Genomic DNA, 17,130 nt, shown 5'->3' on the forward strand with positions numbered 1-17,130 from the left:
GAATGTTTCTTAGAACCTTCTATCCAAATATTGATCAAAAACTATGCTATGCTTTGGAGAAAGTCCACAAGAAGGAAGCCAAAATGATTTATAGTCCAGAAAAAATAACCCATGAGGGAAGATTGCATAAGCCAGCTTTGTTGAGTTTAAACAAGAGAGCAGGAAAGAAAAGTAAAGAAAATCTTCAACAAGCTGCTACAAAAGTGAGAGAATATTGTCTATTTTTTGTCATGGTGAATTGAACAAAACACAGTGAGCATAAATTGCCAAAGTGGAAAAAGTGAAAGGTTTGAAGAAGAGAGTGCTGAACTGTCTAACAACAGCCAAAAAACTGTCAAATTTCCATCCCTGGAAATTTCTCTGGAGGCGTTAAATGACATCTGCAAAGAAGGAGAAAAATGATCTGGTGAAATATCTTTTATGCTATCATCTGTGATTCCATAGCTCACACTGCACGACTGATAAGTTACAGTCTGAGGCATGTGACTGATGGCTCTATTTGTCACAAATTGGTGCAATTTTATACATTTGGACGTATTCACACACATGTCCACCTATCAAAAAATACCACACCAAAGAGTCTGAAATATATGACTAAATGTGTGCATGGTTAAATGTATGGCTAACTTTACTCTCTGCAGGAATTACTGGCTGTCACAGAGGAAGCATGTCTTCAGTAGCAGTGCCATTTTACCAGAGGAGGCACAAGCACTTTGATCAGTCCTATCGCAACATTCAGACAAGATATGTACTTGAGGAATATGCAGCAAGAAAGTAAGTGCTGTGTATTTGAGCATAAGCAGGTCTCTGTTTTGGGTAGTCAGTCCTTAAAATCAAGATACTTACCTTTCCCCTCCACCCCAAAAAGTGTGATTTATACAGAATGATAGTTTCCCTCTTCCTTCCATTGGCATGCTCCTTGTCTGTAGTCTCCCACCAGCATAGCTAAACTTCCTAGCAGCATTGCAAGATACCTACACAGGCCTTTTAGCTTAGGATCTGTCCTGTTTGGTACCTCTAAATTTAAAATTATTCTTTGTAGGCTAAAATTGAAACTCTGACTTAAGAAAAATTGCTGTGAAATTTATTGTAAGTCATAGAAACAACTTTTTACCCATTCTTCTGTATGACATGATGATATTCCTTCTCCTGAAGTTGGCTATAACTAATTATAGGTTTTGTGATTCAATTTCCTTTTTAAACTTAAATGAAAGCTTAATGCTTCTCATTTGAAATCTCAGAGTTTTAACCAGAAAAAAACCACATTCTTTGTATCTCAAAGCCTGAAACTTTGTATTGCGGTTGCTTCAGAATTGCCATTCTCCCTACTTAGTAACTAACATGCCTACCTAATTGTCTAGCTGGTCCAGTTTCCCTTATGAAAGAGGAAAGTTGCAGAAAGATCTGTGAAATATAGAAAAGCAGGAACACTTTGAAGCAGACAATGCTATGGGGAATCTTTATGATTTGTGTATTAGACAGTCTGGTACCCTTGGGGTTCACTGAAATGCTATCATCACACCTGAATGATTGAAGACTGAAATAAATATAAATTTAATAGAATGAAATAAAAATGCCTAATGACCCCAGTGACAGATGATGGGCATTAAGCCCTGGAAGGACAAGTGACAATCACCACTTAGTGCAGTCAGTGCGAATGCAAAGATTTCTCGCTGAACAATGCTCAGTCATGGTGTTCAGCTCATTGAGCTCAAAGTAATTTCTTTGACATTTGTGAGTTCATGTTTTACCTGAATTGCTGGGTTATAACAATGTCTTTTATATTTGAAGGGCTGCTTCCAGGCAGGCTGCTTACTATGAATCGACTGGCTTGGGCAAAACCACATGCAGACTCTGTGCCAGGAGGGCACGCACCTTGGCACATGAAGCGATGCAGGAATCCAGGAAAAGGTAAAGCTCTCTTGGTCCACTCTGACCTGTGTAGTGGCTCTGGTCCCAACTCTTTGCCAGGGCTCTTTTCAGAGTTGACAAGACTGGAGGCTTCTCTGTCACTGTTCTTCACTAATCTATTTTGGCTGGAACACTAAATGACTGAGTGTCACTTTCAGTCTCATATTTCAAACCAGAGTTGTTCTCCTGGTCCCCACTCTGACCCTTGAAAACAGCTTTAAACCAAAAATAAATTAGAATCCACCGGGTACCCAGAACTCATTTTGAACAGAGCTACTCTACTATTCCTAAATTTCTAATTTGGATCAATTTAAATGTTTTAAATTATTTCCTGAATATCAAAAGGGTTTACTGTCATGTCTCAGTTACTGCTTGATAAGATATCCCAGAGTAACCATGTTGATGGCAATAATTCCCCTTAGTGAATTTCACTGTTTCTGCTCTGCTTTGCTCTACAGTTACTGCATGAAAGACATGGAGGATTTATATTACAAGAAGGAATTCTGCTTTGTTTGTAGAAAATATGTGGAGCAAATCATACACATCTGTATGGTTCTGGTACTTGGATTGGTTTGAAATATGTAACCTCAGAACAGAAATCTCTAGGAAAATCAAATGACTTTGTATACTTTAATTTAGGGTTTTAAAACTGTTTTAAAATTCAGCAATATAAAAAATGGCAAGACATGGCTGGTATTTAAAGTGCATTGAAATGGTAGGTACAAATAAATTTTTTTTAAGTATCAGACAAAAAATATCTTGATTCACTGAATTTTGTGGAAGTTTTCTTATTTGGGTTATGCTCTCAGAGTCTTGCCATATGTTGATTATATTGATAGACATGTTAGAAATATTTGATATTCACTACCTTCTTTTGTCCTGGGAAAGAAAAGAGAATCAGCATGTTTACTGAATCAGCATGAATGAAGGAAACTGAGCTAGCTCCTCCTAAAAACATTTATGACTTGGGGTATTTTTAGGAATTCTGGAAAATCTGTGGAATTAGGTTTTCAGGGAACAACTCACAATTTTTCCCAAACTTTATATTTTTCCTGGTAGTTTCTATAATATTTCCTGCTCATCCTTGTCAAGGGACAGCTTTTTTTGCATGCAACTGTTCATCAAATCCTTGTGAATTCCTTGGTCTGTATCTTTCAGGTGAGGTCAGATGATACAGCCCGTGGAGCTACAAGAGCTCCCAGGTTCTAAAGCTTGTAAAGCTAAGGGTACTATGTAACCTAGGCACAACTTTTAAAAGGTTGTGAACAGGCACAGAACTTGCCTTCACTTCTCTGCCTCCTTGTGCCCATGGGAAGGAAAATCAGGGGCCAGAAGGAGGCTAGGCAGGTTCTTGATCTTGATTACCAGAGGACAGTGGGGAACCATGTCAATGTGACCATAGCAGAATTCAAGACTTAGAGATATGGCCCCACAAATACAGAGGGGAAGAATATGAAGAAAGTTCACATGATTTTGCATCCTCAGGATATGCACATAGATGTGAAGAATGATTCCAAACCTAAATTTTACATCCTGCTGATATGGTTTCATAGCCCTTGGTGCCCTGATGAGTATGAGTGACAAACTTAAACTGTCACAGTGGTTACCTGATGTTTTTTTTCTTGTCCCACAGGACTCATGAGGAAAAGTCTCATGTAAGTGATGAGAAAAGAATCCGTTTTGCCAGTGAGTTGTCGGCTTTGGAAAAAGAGATTCACACTGCCAGGCACCGAGCTCGAGAACATCTGGATAGACTTGCTGTGCAAAGAATGGTACCTGCTGAATCTTTTTGCTCCTATGCAAAAATAATTACAAGGTGTACTGAAATTTGAGCCTGTGCTTCAAATATGAGTAATGATTAAACATCTTTTTGTGAATTTAAGGTTGGATCTCCTACCCTGTTTGAGTCTGGTGCCAGATGCTTCTTTTCTTTTCCCATGTTTAATAGGTAGAAGAAAATATGGCTCTGGAAAGACATATCATTGAAGAAAGAATAAGTCGAGCCCCTGAAATTCTAGTGCGCCTGAGGTCTCACACCATCTGGGAGAAGATGTCCGTAAGCCTCTGCTTTACTGTGCAAGGATTTCCAACGCCTGTTGTACAATGGTAAGAGACTGGCCTTTCCTAGCCCTCTAAAAATGTTGTTAAGCTTTTTTCATTTGAAAGTTATGCCATAACTGATAAGTGTCATGTATAATGGCTTTATTAAATCCTCTTTATAATCCTCCTAGATGTGCTGGATCGTAGCAGTTGATACTGCAGTGGGAGGAGTGGGAGGAAAACTTGCTGAGTGGCCCCGTGCAATGTGAGAAACAAACTCAAGCATTTCAGAAGGCAGACAGTGGAAGGCATTCCAGTCTTTCTGGCCATTGAGTTTCCTGAACACAAAGTAGCAAGTGGCAAAATACACAGAACTCACAGGCTACTTTCTAAGCCTGGGAAAATGTGCATAGCACCACTGTTGTCATGGGCCGTATCTGTGGTCATTGAGGAGGACATAAAGGTTCTTTCAGCTGCCCTCCTCCCTGGACAGGTGCTGTCCTATGAATATGAAAGCCTTAGGCTGGACTGTAAAGACCTAACATGAGGCATAATTCTGTTGCTGCTCCCCTTTTTATTGTGCTGAAGTGTTTTACTGTGGTGGAAGATAAAGTTTGCTTCCCATCTTGTGTCAGGGTTAGTGGATTTGAAAGTTCAAGCCCCATGCCATCTTCTCTTTACTTCTTTTTCTCATCTTCTAGATTGAGTGCACATCTTCTCTTTCCACTTTCTTGCTGCTGTGATGGCCCTGCTTTACCTTCATGGCCCAATATTTATCTATCCACACATACTGGAAAATACTCTGTGCAAGCAGAGAGAGTTCAGATAATAGTAAATTATATGTTGATCCAAAGATCTACCAGATTAAGGAATAGTTGCTGATATTAATGAGTTTTATTTTTTTCTTGATTGTCAGGTACAAAAATGAGGAACTGATTTCTCCTGCAAGTGATCCAACAAAGTACAGAATTGAAAGCAAATATGGAGTACATGTATTACATATACACAGGTAAATCTTTCTGGAGAATAAACCAGCTTTTTTATACTCTATAGAAAGTATTTTATATCAAATAAAATTTAAAATTCACACAAGGGCTGTAAGAGAATTGTTAAATTCAGCACACTTTTCTGTTGGCACTCACTTTTAGGCTGGAGAAGGTTCACTGAGTACTTGAATATTAGATTATGAAAATGAAATGATAAATTAGATATTTTTATTCATTAACTTCAACAATCTATGCGATATGAAAAGAAGAGGCAGGTACCTGAAAAAATGGTAGTTCCTTTTTTAATAGAATTATATATTCTCAGCATTTGACATGGAAAATTATATTTTCTTGTCATGATGAAGCTCTTTTAGGTAAACAAAATTATAGCCGGGCAGGACATGGATACACGGCTGTATTTGTTTAACTGTATGCTAGGTCCTGCTTAATTTTTCACCTTGTTTTTTTTCTTCTTCCAAAGTAGGGAAGTGTAAATAACTTTTTTAAAAGGTTCTAATGAAATTAATTTTATTTTTTCAAAATGTTAACTTTGTGATATAGAACATGCTTGAGTATAACAGCTTCCCATAAACTAATCCCATGTTTTCTGAAACAATTAAAATGTTACATGTGACTTGGGGTATGCTTTTTAAAAAAATAAAAAAACCCAAATAAAAATGAAGAAATTACTACAATATTTAAATAGAAAATTGGTATCTAGAGCAGAGACAGAAACCTCTTCTTTAATTTCTCCAGAGCATGAGCATCAGCTGTGCTGGAATATTTGTGGCTAACACTTGGCTGGCCAAACATTTAATCTTCTACCCTGTCTCCATCTGTCAGTAGTGGAAGCAGCCCTGAGCACAGCCTTGTGGCATTAGTACAGAAAATAAGTGTATAATTTCTTTTGTCTTTGGGAAAAACTACTTGCCTTTGTCCTCCTGCAGCCAAGTCCAGCCCAACTCTCAACCTTTTCACAGCTCAGGATGGGAGAAACACATCCCTATAGAGAACCTGGCAGCAAGAATCACCAGATTGTTGCTTCCTAAGATGCTTCAATGGCACTCAGTCTTCTACCCCCAGGCCATGCTTGCTAACTGCTCTCTGTACCCATGGAATCTGTTCATACCACTGCTTCTTCCTACCAAAATTACTTCTGAAAATAATAACAGGAGGTTAAAATATGAAACCAGCTTGTCCTTTTTCACTCCTCTCCCTTTTAGCAGGGAAATGGAAAAGTCTCCCCTTTGTCTGGATATGTGTGAGTACCAGTCAGGAGATGAAACTTTGGTCACTTCCTGATGGCGAGTGGCTGTGACTGTTTATTTCCCTTGGTAAGCACTCCTGAGGAGCTGCTTGGTGACTCCAGATGCCAGTTATGTAGTAGTAGGTCCCCTTGTGACATTTTGGGAGTAAATAGCTTTTAGAAGAAATGAGAATCAGTGCTGATGCTGCTTTCTGAACACCTGTAATCATGAGGCTGAAGGATAATAATGGCTTCCATCCCATTGGTGATTTTTATTTTTTCTCTGCTGGTTATTGGTCATGTAGGCACAACCAGCTTTGGGATGTTCAGACCCAGCTGTATTTCAGGCAAGTTCAGACATACCACAGAGTCATTTATGGGCACCCACTCAGGTTTCCCCACCCCGTGTCTGCTAGTCCCAGACCTGTATCTACTTATGCAGACTCCCTCACATTCAGCCAAGCTGCCATCTTCAGAAACTTTTGCTCCATTTCTCTTTCATTCTGTCTGGCAGTGTGATCTTTTTGCCACCTAAATATTCCTAGCTGCTCTCCCAGAGATTTCCCTTCTACATTTAATACTGGGGGATGGTTATGATTTATAGACCTTATTAAATTAAAATTTCTAATTAATTTTTTTCTTTGTTACTAATCCATTTTATTTCAAAACTTGATCATCAGCTGTGTTTTCTGCCCTAAAAACACAGAAGATGGACATGCAGGAAATGGAAGAATGTTTTGCTAGTCCATGATTAGGTGTATCTTGTATTGAAAGAAATAGATGTATAGAGAATGCTTAAAATATATAAGTTATTAATGCTTTTATACCAACATATCAATTAATTCTGTATCTTCCATTAATATCTTTGTGCACTTACATTTTGTATTTTATGAATAATTTGTTTCTCTGGGAGGTGGAGCCATCAGGAGTTTCTTCCTATCCACTTCTGTGCTCTTCTCAGCTGTTCATACTAAAGTGCTGAGCTGAATGTAATCTTATCCACAGCCGCTCAGAACGGCCTTGGAATTTCTTGGCTACTTTTCTAGCACTTCAGCGAAGCCCAGGGAGTGAACTTTTTCCTTCTGATGCAAGTGTGTTATTTATTCTTGTGAGTATTCCCTGAGCCCAGTGGAAACATTCTTGAGGCACCAAAACCTTACTGTCACCTTGTTGTCTTAAAGTAGTAACTGGACACAATTTCATCCCCCACTGTTTGCTGTTCTCCAGAACCCATAAGCCTATACAGTAACCAGATAATTTTAGTTTCTCTGTCTCATATTTTTTCATGATGCTATGTTCTCAATTTACCACATTTTTACATGCATTCAGGGCTAACATGATCATATAGCATTTCTTTCTTGTTCTTTTTAAACTTCTTCAAATTGGAGTTTGAGCTCAAAATCTCCCTTGAGCAGTGAAGAAAAGGAGTTTAGAGTTTAATTCTGTTCTTTGCAGATCTCATAATGATTGCAGAAGTGATATGCACTGGGGTAGTGGTTCATCCCATCTTTCAACTCGCATCTGATAGGTTATTAGGAGGAGACTGTGAGGAATCCTTGGAGGGAAAGCTCCTGGTAGTTCAAATAAATCATACGTGTCTGAGAACGTGTGGGTTTGTTTAAAATGTATTTTTTATCTCGCATAATTTAACTATGGATAGGCACATAGTAAAAGAAAAGATTTTGAAAAGATTTCTGTATCAGTGGTAGTCAAGATGAGGGTGGCCATTGCTTCATGAAATAGCTAAAAAATATTTTCTTAGTGAATATCTTGTAATTAACAGTTGTAACATTTTAAACTTCTTGCTTGCTAATACTTGTTTAGCAACAGAGTTGGGCTTTTGTGTTTGTTTACCATGAAGACTTATTAAATGGACCACCTGGTTTTATTTAGCTGTGATTGACTGTGTTATACTCCCATCTACATTGGCTGCTGTGTAGAGGAGACTGCAGGATGCTCCTCCCTGGGGGCATTCCTGACTCCCACCCCTCAGTGAGCAGGAGGATGAGCTGAGCTGGGCAGGGAACATTCGACATTTCAGGGCACTGCCAGTGTGGTGTGGCCACACTGGTTCATATATAAAACTAATTCATACATACAACAGGTTCTGTGTATATAGGGCTCAAGGTCTGACAGCATTTTGTCTTTCCTTAGGTCCCTCTCCCTTTCCTAGATGAAGTCCCAGCCCAAGCAGTGGCAGAGGAGCAGGTTTGCAGCTGCAGCAGCAGCAGCAGCAGCAGCGTGAGGCAGAGCCGGCAGAGTGCACTGTAACTCCTGCCTGCAGAGTGCACTGTAACCCTGCCGGCACAGGCAGGGCCTGCAGAGTGCAGTGTAATGCAGTGTAACTCCTGCCCGCAGAGTGCAGTGTAATGCAGGGTAACTCCTGCCTGCAGAGTGCAGTGTAATGCAGTGTAACTCCTGCCTGCAGAGTGCACTGTAACCCTGCCGGCACAGGCAGGGCCTGCAGAGTGCAGTGTAATGCAGTGTAATGCAGTGTAACTCCTGCCTGCAGAGTGCAGTGTAATGCAGGGTAACTCCTGCCTGCAGAGTGCAGTGTAATGCAGTGTAACTCCTGCCTGCAGCGTGCAGCATAATGCAGTGTAACTCCTGCCTGCAGAGTGCAGTGTAATGCAGCGCAACTCCTGCCTGCAGAGTGCACTGTAACTCTGCTGGCACAGACAGGGCCTGCAGAGTGCAGTGTAATGCAGTGTAATGCAGTGTAACTCCTGCCTGCAGAGTGCACTGTAACCCTGCCGGCACAGGCAGGGCCTGCAGAGTGCAGTGTAATGCAGTGTAACTCCTGCCTGCAGAGTGCACTGTAACTCTGCTGGCACAGGCAGGGCCTGCAGAGTGCAGTGTAATGCAGTGTAACTCCTGCCTGCAGAGTGCACTGTAACTCTGCTGGCACAGGCAGGGCCTGCAGAGTGCAGTGTAATGCAGGGTAACTCCAGCCTGCAGAGTGCACTGTAACCCTGCCGGCACAGGCAGGGCCTGCAGAGTGCAGTGTAATGCAGTGTAACTCCTGCCTGCAGAGTGCACTGTAACCCTGCTGGCACAGGCAGGGCCTGCAGAGTGCAGTGTAATGCAGTGTAACTCCTGCCTGCAGAGTGCACTGTAACCCTGCTGGCACAGGCAGGTCCTGCAGAGTGCAGTGTAATGCAGTGTAACTCCTGCCTGCAGAGTGCACTGTAACCCTGCCGGCACAGGCAGGGCCTGCAGAGTGCAGTGTAATGCAGTGTAATGCAGTGTAACTCCTGCCTGCAGAGTGCAGTGTAATGCAGTATAACTCCTGCCTGCAGAGTGCACTGTAACCCTGCCGGCACAGGCAGGGCCTGCAGAGTGCAGTGTAATGCAGTATAACTCCTGCCTGCAGAGTGCACTGTAACCCTGCCGGCACAGGCAGGGCCTGCAGAGTGCAGTGTAATGCAGTATAACTCCAGCCTGCAGAGTGCACTGTAACTCTGCCGGCACAGGCAGAGCCAGCCTCCGCTCCGGCGCCCCCGCCCTCAGCACCACCCGCGCCGCCTCAAAAAAGGAAAGCTTAAAAATTGAATTAACCTTCTCTTCTAGCTATTCTCATTTAACAAATGACCCTGTGCGGTCAGTAGAGTGCTATTTTAGTTTGATTAGGCACGAAAGGCTTGAGGTGATTTAATCTGGAGAGCTGGAGAGCGAGGCGCGCCCGTTCTCCGCCGGAGGGGGAAGCAGGGCAGAGCAGAGGTGCTGAGACAAAGGCAATCCTCCGGCGGAGCCCGCAGAGCCTTGGTGCTGGTGGGTGGGTGACAGGCTGCAGCTCCCTGGGTTTTGCAGGAATGCAGTATCAGTGGCTGTACAGGCAGCAAAATGGTGTACTGCTCTCCTTTCCTTGCTGAAAGGTAAACAACAGCCCCCAAATCCGGTGATTTGTCAGTCACCGTCCCCTATAAGCTGCTGTAGCTGGGGGCTTCAGGAAATGGGGAAATGAGGTCCCTCTTCCTAAACATGAAATCCAACCAAACAAAAAGAATCAGTCAGATTCATTCTGACTGGAGAATCAGGGCAGGTGATGGCAATTCTGCAGAGTATTTCCACAATTTGATGTCACATAATGCTGAAAATTTTGTCATTTGAATTCAAAGGAATAATTTTTAACTCTGTAATTTACTGTCTACTGCTTCGTGTTCTTTACATGCACTGAATTGTGTTCTAATTCAGGCAAAGATGCTATTTCACTCTTAACTCCTGTGTTTAAATGTACACTAGGCAGTTGGATGAATATATGCATTTTAAATAGATATATCTGCCTGGGGAATATTCCCCATAAAAGTATTAGCACTTCAGAACCTCATGTGGATTCAGAGCAATTTAATATTTGCAAAAAAGTATTAGTACCTTGGGAGAGATACAGTTCTGCAGTCACACTTTATGCTATCTAAATGTACTCTATGCATATTTTATCTGACCTCTGTAAAGGCTGAAAAACAGATTCTCCATCATAAAACAAGAATAACTGTTAGACCACACCTTGCCTCCTGGGTACTTCAAATGTAGTTTCTAGCTGATCTTGACTCAGTGCACTTGACAGTGCAATTTAGGAAATCTAAGATTTTTTTAGCATGCAAGGAAATAGATAATTTCCAGGATAATCCTCCATCTGAGCATTATCTGGCACAAAAGAAAAGTCAGAACATTATGTAACTTACCGTCCTGTCCAACTTTCTTCATAGTGAATATGAAACAAAAGTGCTGTCTAGCTCCTAGCCACTAAAACCCTACATTTCCAAGATAAGATTTAAAGGGGTCTCAGTGAGTACTAGGCTGTCTAAGATTATTTCTGTTCTGGACAGTCAGAGGAGTGATCATAGCAAAGACATATAAATTGCTTTCAAAGCAGTAAGCTATAGAAAATGGTAGAGTTGTTTTGACCTCTTAAATAGCAATAAGTGCCTGGCCTGTGGAATTGTGTGTTCATAATAACTGTAAGAGCCTCATTTCTCTTCATAAAAAACAAAGGATGCTGTAAGAATGTGGTCAGCTATTTGGTCAGTTACTTCTAATGTTCTTCCTGAGAAAATTAATTATAATTCTGTCACTAACTTTTGTGAAATATTTGCTTTTAGATTTTGAACTTCATTTGGCTAAAGATATGACCCTTTTGTGACACTCCTGTCTGTTCTAGAGACATTTAAGATAATATTCTGTTTTCTCTACCTTGGACACCATCACAAACAGAGCTCATCAAAAGATGTGTTTTGCTGTTTCTTAAGAGAGCAAAACTATGGGGAGGGGATTTAGATGAGCACAGCTCTATATCCATTTCAAAAGTTAATCAGATATCTGCCATTCTACTTCTTCATTTTTGGGAGACAACTTTGAAGTTCTTACACCTTTACATTTCTGACACTTTGAGTGGTTTAGCACAGTTTGGGACCCCAAGTTAGTCCACAATACATGTTTCTTTATTTTCTGTATTACTTTTAGGCCACCTGTTTTTTAACAATAAATCTCTCTTTAGATCCTAAATCCTGTGTAATTCTTACAGGTATTGGTTCCTATTTAACCATTTTATCTGGTGTTCTACTGGAAAATGATGTCAACACTGAGAGCAGATGATGACTGGTTTAAAGTGAGGTTTAGTCAGTGTTAACCTCAGTCAAGCCATGCTGATTTTTTTTCTGTCTTTGTTGTCAGCACTCTATAGGAGCAACAAAATGTTAGAGAGTAGTTAAGTTGGATTTAAGAGAAGTGAAGCAGCCTGAAGTAATGCTTTGTTTATGGGAGGAAATGGCCTAGTGCAGCAGTGCTGGTGAAATGTTCATCACTCATTTATGAGCTGGGTGCTGTGTGCTGTCTAAATCATGCCCAGGCCAGGGAGGGATCTGGCCTGGTCAGCATACACAGGATGGCTCTCTCAGCAGTGTCCTGCCAGGGGTAAGTGTGCACCATCCTTTGGGAGGGTCTGGCTCATCCAGGGGAAACCTGGGCTTGCAGGTGGTAGGAAGACACTGTGCACCTCTGAGGGTCTTAGGCAGGATGTGGTTGGGATGTGGCTTGGAGGGCAGGAAACCTTTGTAGGGCAGGTATCGGGGGACAAGGACTGCAGGGCATGCTGTGACATATTCCTGCCACCAGTGCCTAGGAAATGCACTCCTGGGCTCTGCCTGCACAGCAAATTAAAGACATGCTCTGCCACAGTGACCTCCTGGTGTGAGATAGACTAATTTTCTCACCCTTCGGGACAGGGCTGCCAGACATCCAGACTGCTTTCTGGAAAAGGTCCTTCACTATCTCCTGAGCTGTGTGTGGGAATCCTTTTGGTGAGCTGGAGCACACCAAGGCTTGGCAAGGGGTGTTTAAAGCATCAACATTAGGGCAATCAAGATCCAATTTCTGGGGATGAATGCTGTTTAATTTGCTAATATGTAATATATGTTATTAAATATACTACCTACTATATTTACTGTATGTTCTATAAATATAGATTCTTAAGTTAGGGACATAGCAGAGTGACAAAAATGCCTTAAAGCTACAGAACAGTTAATTCTGCAATGCCCCTTGTAAGAAATCTTTGAGCTTCTTCATCTGTTGTTAACTTGCTATAGTAAGATACTGTACCAGACTGTGATAAATCTACTAACTATGCACATTTCAGTATAGAGGCATAACATGCCTTAGGAAATTGTCCTTTACTGCAGTTTTATATTGCTTTTCGGCATTTTATTACACAAGTGTTAAACAGTGTGAAACTGGGATAGTGAAAAAAATGTTCTGCTTTTAAAAATTCATTGCGAAGAAGTGCTGTCAAGTCTGACATCTCTCAAACAAGTCCAGAATCAGTTAAGCTTTATATAGCTCTGGGAACAGGTATTGTAATTTCCTTAAAATCCTTCATGGAAACAAACTGTTAAATAGCATCCAGCTCAGAGAATGGTGATGAATGAGATTACATCCAGCTAGTGCCAGTCACAAGTGGTGATCCCCAGTGCTCAGTGATGGAGCAAGAACTCTGATACTGTCATCAGTGATGTGGATGAGGGGAACAGGTGCAGCCACAGTCGGTCTGCAGATGTCACCAAGTTGGGTGGGTGTGCTTATCTGTTGGAGGGTGGGAAGGGTCTGCAGAGGTATCTGGACAGGCTGGATCAATGGGCCAAGGCCAGCTATGTGTGGTTCAACAAGGCAAAATGATGAATCCTGCCCTTGGATCAAAACAACCCCAGGCAGGGCAGCAAGTTGGGCACAGAGTGTCTGGAAAGCTGCGCAGTGGAAAAGGACCTAAAGGTGCTGGTTGACAACAGCTGAACATGAGTCAGTGTGTGCCCAGGTGGCCAAGAAGGCCAATGGCATCCTGGCCTGTATGAGCAATAGTGTGGCCAGCAGGAGCAGGGCGAGGATTGTCTCCCTGTAGTTGACACTGCTGAGGCCACATCTGGAGTCCTGTGTTCAGTTCTGGGCCCCTCACTGCAAGAAGAACATTGAAGTGCTGCAGTGTGTCCAGAGAAAGGCAATGGAGCTGGTGGAAAGAGTCTGGAGCACAAGTCATGTGAGCAGCAGCTGAGGGAAGTGGGGGTGTTGAGCCTGCAGAAAAAAAGAGGCTCAGAGGGACCTTATTGCTCCTACAACTGCCTCAAAGGAGGTTGTAGCCAGGTGGGGCCAGGCTCTTTTCCCAAGTAATAAGGCAAGAGAAAACAGCCTCAACTGCACCAGAGAGGTTTAGTTTAGATATTAAGAAAAATTTATTCACTGGAAGGGTTGTCAAGCATTGGACCAGGCTGCCCAGGGAAGTGGTTGAGTCACCATTCCTGGAAGTTTTCAAAAATCCTGCAGCTCTGGCCCATGAAGTCATGGTTTAATGGTTTAACATGGTGGTAGTGCTGGGTTGACAGTTGGACTTGATGATCTTAGAGGTCTTTTCCAAACGTAACAATTCTATGATTTCAATTCTTTTAAATTGTTTTTCAGTCTCACTGTACCTGTCCAGACTGTATTAGGGTTTCCTACCCAGCTGCAGGCTTTTTTTGGTTAAGACTGTAGTCTTAGGACTTACCCTTTTTTCTTTGATAATTAATTGCATGATAGACTTTGTAATTGATTTCTTGATTTTGTGAAATATGTGGCTGTAGGGTTGCCTCCAGGAGGAGCTGTTAGACCTGTAAATTTAGAGATAAATTGCAATTTAATGGGACTTTCATCAAGTTGTGCTTTAGACATCACAGTACTGATAGTATCATTTTATGATATGACACTGTCCAGAACATACACAAGAAGTGAAAAATAGGTGTCTGATGTCTCTGTGACAGCTGCTATATACTCCAAAATTGGCATCCTGTTTTGCAATTTGCATAAAACCCCCTAACATATTCCTTCTCCCACATCTGGGATACATGACCTCTTAGAGGACAAGTGCAATCAGAATTTCATCACTTGGCAGTTGCCAAGAAGACACAAATTTGTTCTTCCGAGAAGAAACTAAATGGATACATTCACACTATTGTATCTTATAATTGAAAACTTTTGAGTGGCCTCCATTAAATTTATTACTAAATAAACTATTCATGATGGACTCCATTTTAAATAAGAAAAGAACTGGGGCATCAAGGTTTGTACCTATACCATAACTGGTCATATGTGTGCTCATGGAACTTCAAGGAAGGATGTATTAAGTGAGAAAATCTATCAGTGTTTTGCACCAAGTAATTATTTTTTGCTTTATATTTGTTTATACTGTCCTTGCATAATGAATTTTTTTCTCACTAAAATATCAAACAAACCAAACATGTATGCACATAAACAATTTTGAACAGTGTTCCTGAGTTTTTATCATTTTCCTGGATTGCGATATAAGAGAGCAAAAAATACCAGTGTCTGCCAGATGGGAATAGCCACAGAAGGCACATTTTTAGCAAGAATGACATGTACTTTTATTCTATGTCTCTTTTCTAAAATATGACAGAAAGGCAAGATGGATTAAAGAAGGTTACATACAGAAAGGGAATAGTCAGACTGGCATTGTCCAGCTATCTCCTTTTGATCATTCTCTAAAGGTCATTTCCAGTTTGCTAAAGTTAATGCAGCCTGCACACTAAACTGAGATAAAACATCAGTTAAAAACAGTAGCAGCTTCCTGATTGTCTTTCATGGATGTCTTGCACTGTGTAGACAGCAAAGAGCTTTCTACACTTCCCCTACCAGTAAAGAGCTTTATACTCTTTCCTGATGGTTGACATAGTTTAGCTTGTAATATCAATCATTAGGAGAATTTTTCTTTGCATAAAGAGGTATCTGTTTTTCTCCTTCCCCTTTTCAGAGCTGACTTTGATGATTCTGCAACATATTCAGCAGTTGCAACAAACGTCCATGGTCAGGCATCAACTAATTGTGCTGTGATTGTGCGAAGTAAGTCCTACTTCATATTTAAAACAGTAAATAAATATAATGCTTATGTCATTGAATATTTCTTCTATGTTTATTCATAGGGTTCAGAGAGGAGGAAGAGCCTCACCCAGCTGCGATAATGCCCTTCCACTGTAAGCCTTTTTTTTCTATTTGCTTAGATAATTTATGTCCTCTTGTCAGGGCAATGTTTCACAGATTAGAAAACTGGATAAAACTTGCTTCTTCTGACTTTGCTTTCTAAGCATTGAGTTACAGTAGGAGCTGTCCAGATGCTCTTGCTTTCCCAGTTGAATTTCTAGATCAGCATACAATATAAGAGAAATCTCCCATCTCCTGCTCAGATCAGACACTAATCTGTGCCAAGTACAATTTACTTGTACTCAAGAACCCTTTCATTTTCTCATGCATAGTGCCCCTGTCTCACGATGTTTGCTTCACCCACATTGATGTCCAGTTTCTGGAGAAGTTTGGAGTCACTTTTGCAACTGAAGGTGAAACACTGACCTTGAAGTGTTCTATGTTGATCACTCCAGAGTTGAAAAGACTACGACCTCGTGCTGAGTGGTATAGAGATGGTAAGTTATTACATTGAATAGAATCTACCTGGAAAATGCTGGAGGAGACATTGAGGATACAGGTCAGGTTTAGAGTGTTATATTCTCAGAATTAAATTTGGAATAGAGAAAAAGAAATATCTCTAGTTAGAATTTATAGTCCTGCACTCTCAATTAAGTGACTTGGTCAACATTTTTTGAGCCCACATTGATAGCAGCAGGAGGTAACCTCATATTGTGATAGTACAATAGTTAGAACATTTACTTGGAAGAGATCCAAAGCCAGTTCTTAAATTTCACAATGACTCATAGTTGAATACTGTGACCACTCAGCTGAAGGGTACTTACAGGGCAGTAAAGTTTGAAGTACTGAATGAGGTATGGCTCTCCACTTTAATCTTGCTCCAGCATTTGTTGTGAATTTTATATTAAAATCACATCAATGGTTAGGCAATACTTATAGTAGCCAGGCCTGATACACATATGTTTGCTTTGCTGTTTATGTGCCATGTTAGTAGGTTTCTTCCTTGTCTCTTTTGTCTGTGAAAACTTATTTTATGCCAGGTGAAACAGTCTTACCATGAAGCACTCAAAATAACATCACTAAACTTATCATATACTGGGGTGACTGGTACACAAATCCTGGATGAGTACTGTTTGTTCACTGCAGCAAAGAAGGGTTTTGAAACATAAAACTAGCTACTTAGAGCTTAGGATAGCAGCCTGTTGTAGATATTTATCCCACCACTTTTCACCAACCACAACCTGTGTAGGATTGTAAAGTAATTATTCTACTGAGGATTTAAGGAAAGCCTTTGTTATTTTTGAATGGTTAGACCTTTCCCCAAAGGGACCACATTTGAGAATGGTGGACTTCCAAGACTGGTGTTTGGACTGGTCCCAAAAATATTGGCAGAAACTTGCATAATGGACAAAAAAACTAAGAAATGACAGTAAGATTAATAAGGCCGTCAAGAACATTCAAGATTACAAAAATCAGAAAAAGAATGATTTTGTG

General features: G+C 40.9%; 1 protein-coding gene across 1 annotated transcript in view; it reads left to right on the plus strand.

Moving 5' to 3' along the window:
• The window catches only part of MYOM2 (myomesin 2), a 77,248-nt gene that overhangs the window by 6,303 nt on the left and 53,815 nt on the right, over nt 1-17,130 (plus strand). The window contains exons 3-10 of the mRNA XM_036381051.2: nt 642-774; nt 1,792-1,911; nt 3,545-3,683; nt 3,860-4,017; nt 4,868-4,960; nt 15,470-15,558; nt 15,639-15,689; nt 15,969-16,133. Of these exons, the coding sequence (XP_036236944.1) occupies nt 668-774; nt 1,792-1,911; nt 3,545-3,683; nt 3,860-4,017; nt 4,868-4,960; nt 15,470-15,558; nt 15,639-15,689; nt 15,969-16,133 (922 nt within the window). The 5' untranslated portion in view covers nt 642-667. The remainder of the gene's footprint in view (nt 1-641; nt 775-1,791; nt 1,912-3,544; nt 3,684-3,859; nt 4,018-4,867; nt 4,961-15,469; nt 15,559-15,638; nt 15,690-15,968; nt 16,134-17,130) is intronic.

This window comes from Molothrus ater, chromosome 3, assembly GCF_012460135.2.
Source record: "Molothrus ater isolate BHLD 08-10-18 breed brown headed cowbird chromosome 3, BPBGC_Mater_1.1, whole genome shotgun sequence".
Classification (NCBI taxonomy): domain Eukaryota; kingdom Metazoa; phylum Chordata; class Aves; order Passeriformes; family Icteridae; genus Molothrus; species Molothrus ater.